We start from the raw sequence: 11,948 nt of genomic DNA on the forward strand, positions 1-11,948 counted from the left end.
TACCATTTGTGCATGGTACTATTGGCACTAATAGTGCCAAGTATACCAATTTATTTGATTTTTTTTTTGGTACTTTTGGCACTAATAATGTCATGTGTGCCTAACACGCGCGCAAACTCGAATCCGGTCAGCCCTAATTAAGGGCAAAACAGTCCTAAAACGTAAAAAATGATCAAATTTTGTGTTTTTTCAATTAATGGTCAAATATTGTGTTTCCTTCTTCAAAATGGCCATACGAGTATGTTGTTTCTTTCTTAATCTCCGTGCTAAAAAAGAATAAGATATATGTAATGAGACAAAGAAAGTAACATAAAATATTGCCTAATGCACATACTCCCTCCGTCCCGCTAAAGTTGGCTACGTTTGTTTCGGCACGAAGATTAAGAAATGGAGTGTTATGTTTGAATTGAATGGGGCCCATCAAAATTATTGAGTTAATTAAAATAATTTCTTCCTCCTTTCACTTTCTTCTTCATCCACTGCCACCCACCTCCGGCGAAGTCGCCGGCATCAGCCACCCCCACCTCAGGCGAAGTCGCCGGCATCAGCCACCCCCTCCTCCAGCGAAGTCGCTGCCACCCTCGTCTCCCTCTGTCCCCCTCGTCTCCCTCATCATCCACCCCCTCTGTCCCTCAAATCTGCCAACAACCACCACCACCGTCGCCAACAACCACCACCGCCGCCAACCCCTTCAAAATCCACTCAAAAATCAGAAATCAAAAACCAAATCTTGCCCCCAAACACTGTGAAGGCGAATAGAGGGAGAGAGAGAGGACGAAAGGCGGCGGCGGCCGGATAGGCGAGAGGCGGCGGCGCAAGCGAGCCCTAGAGGGAGAGAGGGAGAGAGGCGAGAGGCGGCGGCGCAGGCGAACCAGAAATCAAAAACCAGATCTTGCCCCCAAACCAGATCTTGCCCCCAAATCTGTTAGATCTGAAAGAGAATAGAGGGAGAGAGGGAGGACGACGACCTCGCCCAAATCGGCGCAGGCGAGCCCTAGCCCCCAAATCGGCGCACGACCTCACGCATTTGGGCGGCGAGCTTCGAATCCCCCAAATCGCCCAAGGATGCGACGGTGAGAGGGAGGGAGAGAGAGATCACGAGATCTGTAGCGCGAGAGAGAGGGAGAGAGGCGGCGACGGCCGAATGGGCGAAAGGCGGCGGTGGCCGGAGAGGCGAGCGGCGGCGGCAGCGATGGGGGTGGCATCCCGCCGGAGAAGAAGAAGAGAGAGGCGGCTGCTCTTTGCTCTCTATGTGTGTGTTTGTGTGTGTATGTTTATTTTAAACATAATTGAGGGTTTAATTAGTAACTTAATTAATGATCTAATTAAGTTAAATTATTTCCATTTTTAGAAAGTGGCCAACTTTAGTGGGACGCCCAAAAAGGAAATGTGGCCAACTTTAATGGGACGGAGAGAGTATATTTTATATTTCAAATTGAACAAAAAAAGAAGATATAAAATTAAGTTCCAAGCTACAACGCAAATAGTAGTATCTAGTGTGGTAAATAAAATGGATTACACCATGCTGCTTCGTGACGATGCAAATGTGTACCATAATTGTATACCACTTCAATTGATTTTGTTTTAGGCCATAAATCTTGAGGGTACAAAGAAAGAGAGTAATATACGGTTGCTATTATGAGATGAAAGATAAAATGCGATAATACAAGAACCCTATTTCTCAGGTTCATATCCAAATGATCACAAATTCAGTATACATCAAGACATGCCAGATTCCTATACATGAAGTAGCATTTATATGCTTTCAGAAAACTTATGCTTTTGATGGATTCTCGTGGTGTACATTTCCTCACATGCAAATCATCCGACTCGCAGAAACTTTGTATCAACTACCTGAGGCCATTTTGTAGTTTACATCTGACATGAAGCTCCGCTCAATCAGTTCTACTGAATGTAAATCGATGGAGGCTCTTCTTCTGGGATCTAGAAATCCAAATGCAGATATAAATTAGAGCTTTTAGATAGATAAAGACAATATAGGCTAATCTACCATTTATTTTGATGGATCAAACATGTTTGATCACCTAATGCTTCAAATACTCAATTGTATGTTTTAACTATCTATCTGTACGGAGACCTTACTCCCAAATTCTAGGATGGGGTTCATAACCGGTGCAGCTATATCCATTAGCTGGTTCACCATGATTGTAAACAGCCACTTGCCAAACCCCAACTCAATCTTATTTTTCATATCCACAACAAATATCTCGTACCATAGTCAACCCTAAAAATGTTAGTAAAGATCCTTTCCAGAGCAAGGAAACCTTAGATGGGTTCAACCAGCATACAAAGCATAATACCTCGCCGACAGTCCATTCAGCTTTTGACCAAATGCTACCATCCACATTAGCGATGTTGTTGCTGGACAAGAATGAAAGGCATTAAAAGCACAAAAAAGCAAGTACTTTGGGTAACTGGACAGATTATAAATCAATAGGGCAATAAAACGCGTCTATTCTAGCATAATAACTCGAACAGGCAGACATGGAAAAGAATTAAAGCAACAGTGCTAAATTTTCCAATTAGAGGCAACATGGAATGGCAAGATTCAACAAAGGAAAAGATGATGCAGAAGCATATTTAGGATGGTGTGGTGCATCGTGCATATTGATTCTAACTATCCTTTTCTCCGAAGTGACAGCACATATTCAATTTCAATGAAAATGTCAGAAGAACTTACATCAACTGGGTGCTAGTGGTGGTCTGTCCAATGGCACTGAAAGCTGAATTTGGATCATTGGTGAACAAATTTAACTGTTTATAGTCCCCATTTCCTGTCTGTGATAAGCTGACCGGAGTTGAAAATGGATTCCGCTGAGCACTTATTGCACCATTGTTGGAGCTTGTTGTACCAAAGGAAGAGAAGCTTTGAATAGAATGTTGAGGTTGGCTAGGAAAAGTGCCTAAAAGATAATGCGGAAGAAAAATGTGCATTTGAGATCATTACTTCAATAGCATAAACTGCACATTAAATAGAACCTGAAGTGTTGAAAGGTGAATTGTTTGTCTGAAAGCCAGATGGCTGACTATTGTTCTGGAACACGTTTGATTGACCAAAGCTAAAACTGGGTGCAGCAGCAGGCCTAGAACCAACATTAAACGCAGGAGTTTTTAGTGAAAGCTAAGCTTATGCACATGAATGGATTAAAATTAAGTAAAAGGACAGAAGTTGCCTCATCCAAGACCTTGTGTTTAGTGATCCACTCAATTGACTAAAGCTTGAGACCTGAGGAGAAAAACCATTGTTGACTGCTGGAGCATTTGTACTGCCTCCACCAAACAAATTCTGAGAGCTTGGAGTAGGAGCTGAGGAAACCGTGTAAGGTTTTTGTACAAGGTTCTGAAACTCAATTAACTTGGAATTAAGCATATTCCTCTCTCTCTCAACCTGAACAATAGGAGCAACCAATAGTCACAAATATATGCACAATTACCATATTCTTAAGCAGCACGAAAGAAAGACTATGGAGGTATAGTAAGACTCTAACACAGATGAGAATTAATAAGCGCGAATTCTCCTACAATGGACACTAAGCTTTTTCCATGTTTGGCATCATCATATGCTAATGCACGCAACTCATCGTAGCTGACGTCACCGACAACGTCACAGGGACCGCTGCAGATAAAAGGAAATTTTAGTAAGAGAAATACGCCAAGATTGTGACTTGAAAACTAAGTCAAATAACAGAAGCAAAATATTCAGGACCAATTGTTAGAGTGGCACTGAACATGCCACCCTCGAAGGTGTACATGAGGCAAAAGAGGAACGCAGAAGTTTGATTCAATTATATCCTTAGTAGTCTTTAATTGTTATTGGATTAATTATTATTAATTAATAAAGCTCATTGCACAGGCCAAGTCTCAGCAGGTCTGCATGAATAAAATAGTTATGTTCCAGCTTAGGATTTCATCTTTCGGGATCACTATTGTTTGGAACAGCCTAGTCATGGCAGGAGTTTTCCGGTTAACCTCGTGGGAAGGTGGTTTTTATTTTCATTGATTCAGTTCTTTGATTCCTACTACCTTAACTTTATCAACAATAGGCGAAATGTGAAATATAAGATGAATTTCAGGTAATGTCCAAAGGGTTCAAAATTATCCATTATTGAGAATCATTTTGCAAAGAGGTACAAGATGCTTGAGGTAGAGCTAAGAAAGAACATACTCTTTTCTGTGACCATAACAGGTAAGTTTCCATAGGGGCTTCTCATTTTCAAGATCTTCCAGTATCACCCGTTTGCAGGACTCGGGATCAGTGCACCTATACATGCACCCAAACCACATCCAACGATAAACTTGAATAATAATTTAAGAAAGAGAAACGAATAAGCTTTAAAACTGAAAGACACAGGATTTACTCACGTATGATTAGCCGCTGGAGGCTGATTATTAGGTTGCCTTGAAGCAGGGGCACTACTATTATTTATGTTGGAAAAACGACTCCACTTATTCTCAAATGGCTGAAAAAAAGATATCAAGGAAACCAACAACTTAGAATTCAATGCATTTTTCAAAGTATCTGTCACTAAAATATAATGAAATCTGAAACATAATAACCAGCATAAGATAACATTTTGACCCTATAAACTACAAAAACAATTAGATGCTTGAATAACCACAGAAAGAACCTTGACTTGACTTGGTTTGGATCCAAAGCCATCACCCCCTCTTGAATGAGAATTGTTCTGATTACCAAAACCAAAAGGGTTTCGTATCGGCTGTTGCGGATTTGGGTGCTGAGTTGGAGTACCACTAGTTTGAGCACCAAATCCGAAAGGGTTGGTCTGACTTTGTTGTGGCGTGCGGTGAAGAAACTTACAACGGGTGCCATACCGACAGCTGAAGTGAAAGAAACTAGCCACTCATTAGATAGTGCATTCAGCAACTGCAGCAATAGACCTATTATATGAAGTCATTACATTTTAATCCCCAAAACAAAGCAAAAGATAACAAAGCATCGACAACAAGAAGATGAATGCCTAGAGTACAAAATGAAAATGAGCTGACAAGTTCTTCTTTGATTAGCGAACATGTTAAATAATTAGCTAGTTTAATATAAGGAGTACGTTTTTTCTAGTTTTATCCCTTCAATTTCTACTTTTCCATATCAAAGACTAGTCTTCCAACAAATCCCTGATCGCCAGGGTTACTCATGCATAATGAGGTACTACTACATCTCAAAATCATCCTCTATCAACTCGCATTCATAAATACCCTATAATGATTCTCATCCACACTGTTTTAACGGTAACACTGATGAATAATCATTTATTATTTTCAGCAATTAAAGAATATAAACTCGATTATAGTGTCCAAACGAATTTAGGTTTTCAAGAACGAAAGAACTAATCTTTCTAGAAACCTACTAATCGATTCAACCAACCAAGAACACAGATAAATACACCCCGAATTGAGATGATAGAATAAAATAAATCAATCTAAAATACTGAAAAATAGTTAGGAATAATGGCACTGCGGAGAAAAGCATACCTGCCACGCTGAAAATACTTACAGATTTCTTCCTTAGGAGGCATGATCAAATTTAGGGTTTAAGGGAAAATACACTCTTTACCAATGGGATTAATACTTTGTAAGACGAAGGAAGGCAAGGGTTTATCGTGAAGGAACTCCGTTGCGTCACGGTGACGCCACTAATGCCGGTTTAGATTTGGAAAGGAAACAAGCTAATTTAATCTGCAAAGGTGAAGGGCCCGAAGAAAGTGAGTGACTTCCGCCCTATTAGTCTCTGCAACACCATCTACAAAATTGTTACCAAGGCTTTGGCTAATCGGATTAGAAGGGTTCTGGGCTGTGTGTTTGATGAGACGCAAAGCGCCTTCGTTCCGGGTCGGCTGATCTCTGATAATATCTTAGTGGGTTATGAATGTATGCACTGGCTCCGTAATCAAAAGAATGGGAATCATGGGTTTGCGGCGGCCAAGCTTGATATGAGCAAAGCCTACGACAGGATTGAATGGGGTTTCTTGGACTCTATTATGTCAACGATGGGTTTTCCCCCGCGTATGCAGAAGGTGATTATGGACTGCATCTCTTCTATTAATTTTTCTTTCGTTGTCAACAGCAGGGTCTATGGGGCGCTTACTCCCTCCCGCGGCCTCCGCCAGGGATGCCCTCTCTCGCCCTTCTTGTTCGTTCTGTGTGCTCAGGGGCTTTCAGCTATTCTTCATGATTCAGCTCGAAGACTTCTTTTTCAGGGTGTTCGTGTGGCTCGAGCGAGCCCAATGGTGTCCCATCTCTTCTTTGCCGACGACAACTTACTGTTCTTTGATGCTAATGCAAGTGGTGCAAAGGCAATCCGAGACGTCCTTGCTTCCTATTCCAGGGCTTCGGGCCAGTTAGTTAATTTTGATAAGTCTGCGGTGTCTTTCAGTCCGTGCACCCCAAGAGGAGACATGAATGATGTGGTGAAGGTGCTGGGGGTTAAAGAGACCGAGGGTCACTCCATCTATTTGGGGTTGCCTACCTTTATTATGAGAAGAAAGAAGCTCCAGTTCGATTATCTCAGAGAACGTGTCAGTAAGAAGTTCAGTTCCTGGAAGAGTAAGCTTTTTTCGGCTGGAGGGAAGGAAATTATTTTGAAATCCGTTATCCAAGCAATGCCCACGTATGCAATGAGCTGTTTCCGCGTTCCCCAAGCGGTTTGTCAAGATATCGAAAGGGACTGTTGTAAGTTTTGGTGGGGCAGTTCAGGTGACAAGAACTCCATGCATTGGCTGTCCTAGAAGAAGCTTTGTAATCAGAAGTTCAAGGGGGGCATGGGGTTCAGGCGTCTTGTTGCTTTTAATCGGGCTCTTCTCGCTAAACAAGCCTGGAGGCTCATCAAATTCCCTGACTCTCTCATCGCAAGGATTTTGAAGGGGCGGTACTTTAAGGATGGTGATGTTTTGGAAGCGAAGATTTCCTGTAATGCGTCTTTTGCTTGGAGATCTATTTGTTGGGGTAGCGGGCTGCTGAAGGGAGGTTTAAGGTGGAAGATTGGAAATGGGCTTGCGGTTAGAGCGTTTGGTGATTCTTGGATTCCTACAGTCTCTGGGCAGCCGACTGGTAGGGAGTTGGTGGGGGGTTCTCCGGTGGTCGTTGCCGACTTTCTCAAGGAGGGGCAGGGCTGGGACACCACGAAGTTGGCCTCCTCCTTTCTTCCCCATGAAGTTGCTGCGATCTTGACAATTGATAGGAAAAAACCGGGGGACCGGGACGAGCGTTTCTGGAAGTTCGACGAGAAAGGGCGTTATTCGGTAAAATCTGGATATCTTTTTGAGGTGGGGTTTTTTTCCGAGCACGTTTCGACTTCTTCCAACAGTCAAAAAAAGTGGTGGAATTGCATCTGGGCTACAAACATCCCTCCTAAAGTGAGGATCTTTTTGTGGAGGGCTTCCCAAGATTTGATCGCTACGGATTTAAATCTCTTCCGGCGACATATCTCGACTTCGGGAATCTGCTCGTGGTGCCTTAAGGACTGGGGATCCTCGGGTCATTGTCTCTTTTTTTGTGATAAAACTAGAAAAGCTTGGAAGAAAACACAGTGGTGGTTAGTCCTTAAAGATAAAAAGTTTCTTCCTCTTGATGATATTTGCCGGGCGGTGATGGAGAGTTCCGATGCGGCGGGTTTTGATCTGTTTTGTGTGTCATTGTGGTGGACATGGTGTTGGCTTTGCAAAATCAAACACAATTCGGATTGCAATCTGGAGTTGGATTTGGGAGCAGGTTGCTCGGATTTCTTGAGTTCCTTTCTTGAGGCTCGTGGAAACGTGCTGTCACAAGGTAGACTGCTGCCCTTTGAAGGAGAGCGGTGCTGGAAACTTCCCCCTGCTGGTGTGCTCAGGTTGGATTCGGATGTTTCGATCCATGGGAATGGGGAGGCTACGGGTGTGGGCTTTATTGTTCGGGATTCGGTTGGAAGGATTGTGGCAGCGGTTGCTCACCGTGTGGGGAGGACGGAGACCGTACTGATGGGCGAACTCCATGCTTTGTTGCTTGGCATTGGATTTTGTTTGGAGAATGAGCTTGGTCCGCTGCTGGTCTTCACCGACTCCCTTCTTGCTATGCACGTGCTTCATGAGGATCGAGGAGGAACTGACTCTCTTTGCGACGACCTTTTTGAGGCGTTCGCTCATGCGAAACACCACATTGTCCTTGATTTTTGCCATGCCCGGAGAGAAGCTAACCGGGCGGCACATTGTTTGGCGAACTTTGCCGCTTCTTCTTCTGGTGTAATGATCTGGAAGTCAAGCTTTCCTGCTTGGCTCACAGATATTGCTTCGCGTGATTTAATATAGTTTCTCATTCTACCTCAAAAAAAAAAAAATTCTGCAAAAAGACAACAAATTAAAAGATTTGACAGACTACTTCAGTATAATGACGACAACTCCTACGAGTTATTTTTATATTGGGTTAATTACGCCAAAAACCATGAATTATACCTTCATTTTCAACTTTTCTATGAATTTTTTTTTAATAAAAAATTCCCTAAATATAAAAGATTGAATAATTTTTCCATGCTTTTTTGCTTCGATGAAGCTTCGAGCTGACATGACAATTACGAACTGACATGGCGCCGCCTACTATGACTGAAAATTGACACATGGCAATTACGAGATGACATAGCGCCGACATGGCGTTGCCCTCTGCCTCCCGCCTCTCTGCCCTTCTCCACCACCCTTCCCCACCACCATCACCAGATCCGTCACCCTCTGCCGCCCCCTCCGCTGCCTTTCTCCACCACTGCACCAGATCCGCCGCCTTCATCTTCCCCCTCGCGCCACCAACCTAACACGTCTCTGGGGTTTGCGCCGCCTAGGGTCTTCTTCTCCCACAAACCTCGTGCCCTAGCTTCTCCATCAAAAACGTCGCCGCCGTCTCGGCCTTCGAACTCCGGCGCCATCGCCGCGTTTCCATGGGTTTCCCCACCCCTAGGGCCAAAAGTGGACCCGAAATGCAGATTAACCCTACACCGCCTCCCTCCCTCCTCTTACTCCCAAATCGAAACCCTAGGACCACCTCTCTCATCCCACCGCCGCGCCACAGATCTTAATTTCTTAATTTCGATTTTAGCCGGACTACAGATCTAAGGTCAAGGTCAATTTCAGCTGGACTACAGAAGGCGGCGGCGCGCGACCTGGTGGCGAAAAGAAGAGGCCGCGCTGTGCGACCTTGCAATCAGAATCGCGGCGACGGCGGCGTTCAGAACCGCCTTTCGCCCTCTCCTCCAACCCTGGAAATCTGACTCTGGCGAGGAGCAGACCTGAGGCTGCCACCTCCAAGCAGTCCCGGCGACGTCTAGTGAGTTTTTCGTCTAGGAGGCATGGTTGGGGCTCAAAACGACGTCGTTTTACCCCCAACTAAACGACGTCTTTTTGATTCACTGTTGGCGACGCCATGTCAACATTCAATTTGGGAATTCTTGAAAGTCATGGAAAAATTGTTCAACACATTAAATTTAGAGAACTTTTGATTAAAAAAGAATATTTCATGGAAAAGTTGGAAATGGAGGTATAGTATTTTGGCGTAATTAACCCTTTTATATTCAAGGAGAAGATGCATTTTCAACTTCATGAAAGCATCCATATATGAATCGAGAGGTAGCAAAATCGAATTGAAATTGTCAAATCGAACTAAACCAATCGAAAATGAAGATTTGATTTGATTTATACATGTATTATGATTATAATGCAGTTCAATTTAAAAATTAAATCGAAATTTTCGGTCAGAAAAATGGTGCCATTTTCAATTTGAACCAACTCGAATCAAATATTATTAATATTATATATATATATATATATATATATATATATAGGGAGAGGTTCAAATAAGAACCACTAATAAAATAAGAACGGAGAACCATTTTAAGCCATTCGATCATCAAGATCTACGGTGGATGCATCATCTTGGTGGATGGATGCAGGTGCTGGGTTCGAATCCTGAAGGGAGCAAAAATTATTTTTTTCGGATGCATTAAATTTAATAGCAGATGCATTAATTTGTATAGACATGCAATAATTTTATTGGTTCTTATGTTCTCACGATAATTGTGGTTCTCATTATAACCGCACCCTATATATATATATATATAATTATTAAACAGTAGGATTTACACTTTACACTTTAGAAGTTAGAACATATCAGATTTTAGAGTTTAGACTCCTTCTCCCACCCACACCGTCGCCCCTTCTCCCTACTCTATTTCCATCGTCGTCGACTTCCAGACGCCACTGCGAAAGCCCATTTCTGGTGGCCTGACGCCAACCTCGCCTTAAAGGGTGAGTCGTTTGTTTAATTTTTTTATTTTTGTTTCGTTTATTTAATTGTTGCTTTCTGAATTTTTTTCTCTCTGTGTGTGTGTGTGTATGTGTGTTTTGTTTAATTTTCGTTCAGTCCAAACTGTAAAATTAATTGATTGCTAATTTCTGAAATCGTGCAGTGTTAAGTTGAAATTGTGCTAAGTTTAATCTCTGAAATTGTACAGTGTTAAATCTGAATTCTTTTGTAGAATTAGTGTATTATGGTCCGTGAACCAATGAAATTATATGGTTGTTTTATGCTATCTTTGGCATTATAATGGCTTGTGAATAGAAGTGTGTTGTGCCCTAAAGAATCATGTATAACGAAAAAGCAATAAAGAACACGAAATTTACGTGGTTCGATCGTAAAGATCTACATTCACGGAGTTTTGAGAGGTTTTTCACTATCTTTCGGGGAGAGATTACATCACGCATAGTTGGATTGATCGGTCAGTTTCGGTCATGCCCGAATGAATCAATAATGAGAATATATATGCCTCTATTTATAGGCAAAATACTAAGAAACCTAATAGGAAAATGACTCTATTCAAACTTATAATAACACTATAATTCTTCATATTTATCCTCTCTTCCATGATAATCTCCTTCTTTATCTACAATCTGATAGTCTTCAAAATCCCGAAAAATAGGGGTGCATATTTTTGTCCTCATCAGCATCTCCCTCTAATCTAGTCAAAACATGGCAACTATGTGTTTTGGCTGGACTAGAGAGTTAGTGTTTTTGTGGCCGTTCTTGATTCGATTCTTGCAAAAAATAAACTTTTGGACAGTCTTGTATTGAATTGAAAAATAAACTTCTTTTGTTCGTTTTGTTTCGTTCTTTGGTTTATTTGTTTTAGGCACTTCAAATATGCATTAGATACTCCAAAGTGTTCTTTACTTTGAATCTTGCCTTCAAATCATGCCTTTGGATCTTGCCCTTGGATACTTTGGAGTCTCCCTTTGCATATTTTTCCATACCCAAAACACATGATGCCTTTGCATACTTTGATTTCATACTTTTCATACAAGATGCTATGAAAATTTAATGACGCAGTCCAAGAGAAAAGAGATTAGAGAACTTAGCTTTAGGAGACATGGGTGACTGCTCCTGTTCGGTCGAGCCTGGATCATAGTCCTTCCTTTTGCTTTTCACTGACCAAATAAAGCGCGCAGCAACGTAAGAACATGGCTTTCTTGCTGGTCTGACCCCTAAGCACATGGGCAGTCCTCCTATACTCCCTGCAGTCAAAATAGGACTTCGCTAGCAAATAAAAATCACTGTCCATGAGATCGTACTTGTACTCCTCGGCCGCCACGAGCGATGGCGTCGTGACATACGCCGGCATAAAGAGTGGCAGAGGACTTAGCGGGCGTGGCCGCGTGGAAGCAACGGCGGATGCTGGAGCTGTCGCGCTGGAGTCTGGTGTGCGACAGCATGCACTTGACGGCATCAGCTTTGATTCAGCGGAGGCTGATGGCTTTCAAAATCAGTTCTTGGAATCGTCTTCTATTTGAATTCCAGATTTTACAGAGCTTCAGCCGGATCGATCTCGGAAAAGGGGGCCACCAATTGAGGAGTATGATAGTCCGACCATGAGAGAGAAGGTGGAGGTCGGAGATGAGGGC

General features: G+C 42.5%; 1 protein-coding gene across 2 annotated transcripts; it reads right to left on the reverse strand.

Annotated features, from left to right (window-relative positions):
* Positions 1-1,615: 1,615 nt before the first annotated feature.
* Positions 1,616-6,023, reverse strand: LOC131021406 (zinc finger CCCH domain-containing protein 16). Of its 2 annotated transcripts, XM_057950591.1 has the most exons (10): positions 5,512-6,023; positions 4,650-4,860; positions 4,384-4,481; positions 4,187-4,282; positions 3,544-3,637; positions 3,207-3,409; positions 3,001-3,104; positions 2,702-2,924; positions 2,322-2,382; positions 1,616-1,944 (listed from the first exon to the last, which is right to left on the reverse strand). In XM_057950591.1, exons 1-10 carry the CDS (start codon positions 5,553-5,555, stop codon positions 1,906-1,908), a joined length of 1,173 nt encoding a protein of 390 aa, XP_057806574.1. In that variant the 5' UTR covers positions 5,556-6,023; the 3' UTR covers positions 1,616-1,905. The 2 variants fall into 2 exon arrangements, with proteins under 2 accessions (XP_057806574.1, XP_057806573.1); XM_057950590.1 differs by having other exon boundaries at positions 1,616-2,382; positions 5,512-6,020.
* Between the last annotated feature and the right edge of the window lie 5,925 nt (positions 6,024-11,948).

The sequence above is a fragment of the Salvia miltiorrhiza genome, chromosome 4 (assembly GCF_028751815.1).
Source record: "Salvia miltiorrhiza cultivar Shanhuang (shh) chromosome 4, IMPLAD_Smil_shh, whole genome shotgun sequence".
Classification (NCBI taxonomy): Eukaryota; Viridiplantae; Streptophyta; class Magnoliopsida; order Lamiales; family Lamiaceae; genus Salvia; species Salvia miltiorrhiza.

Excerpts from the sequence above, each read along its gene's own strand:
- LOC131021406 (XM_057950590.1), bottom strand. The coding sequence starts at position 5,555 with ATGCCTCCTAAGGAAGAAATCTGTAAGTATTTTCAGCGTGGCAG. Across the intron at positions 4,861-5,511 it reads AAGTATTTTCAGCGTGGCAG|CTGTCGGTATGGCACCCGTT; the intron begins GTATGCTTTTCT and ends CTTTCACTTCAG. Across the intron at positions 4,482-4,649 it reads CCAAACCAAGTCAAGTCAAG|CCATTTGAGAATAAGTGGAG; the intron begins GTTCTTTCTGTG and ends TCTTTTTTTCAG.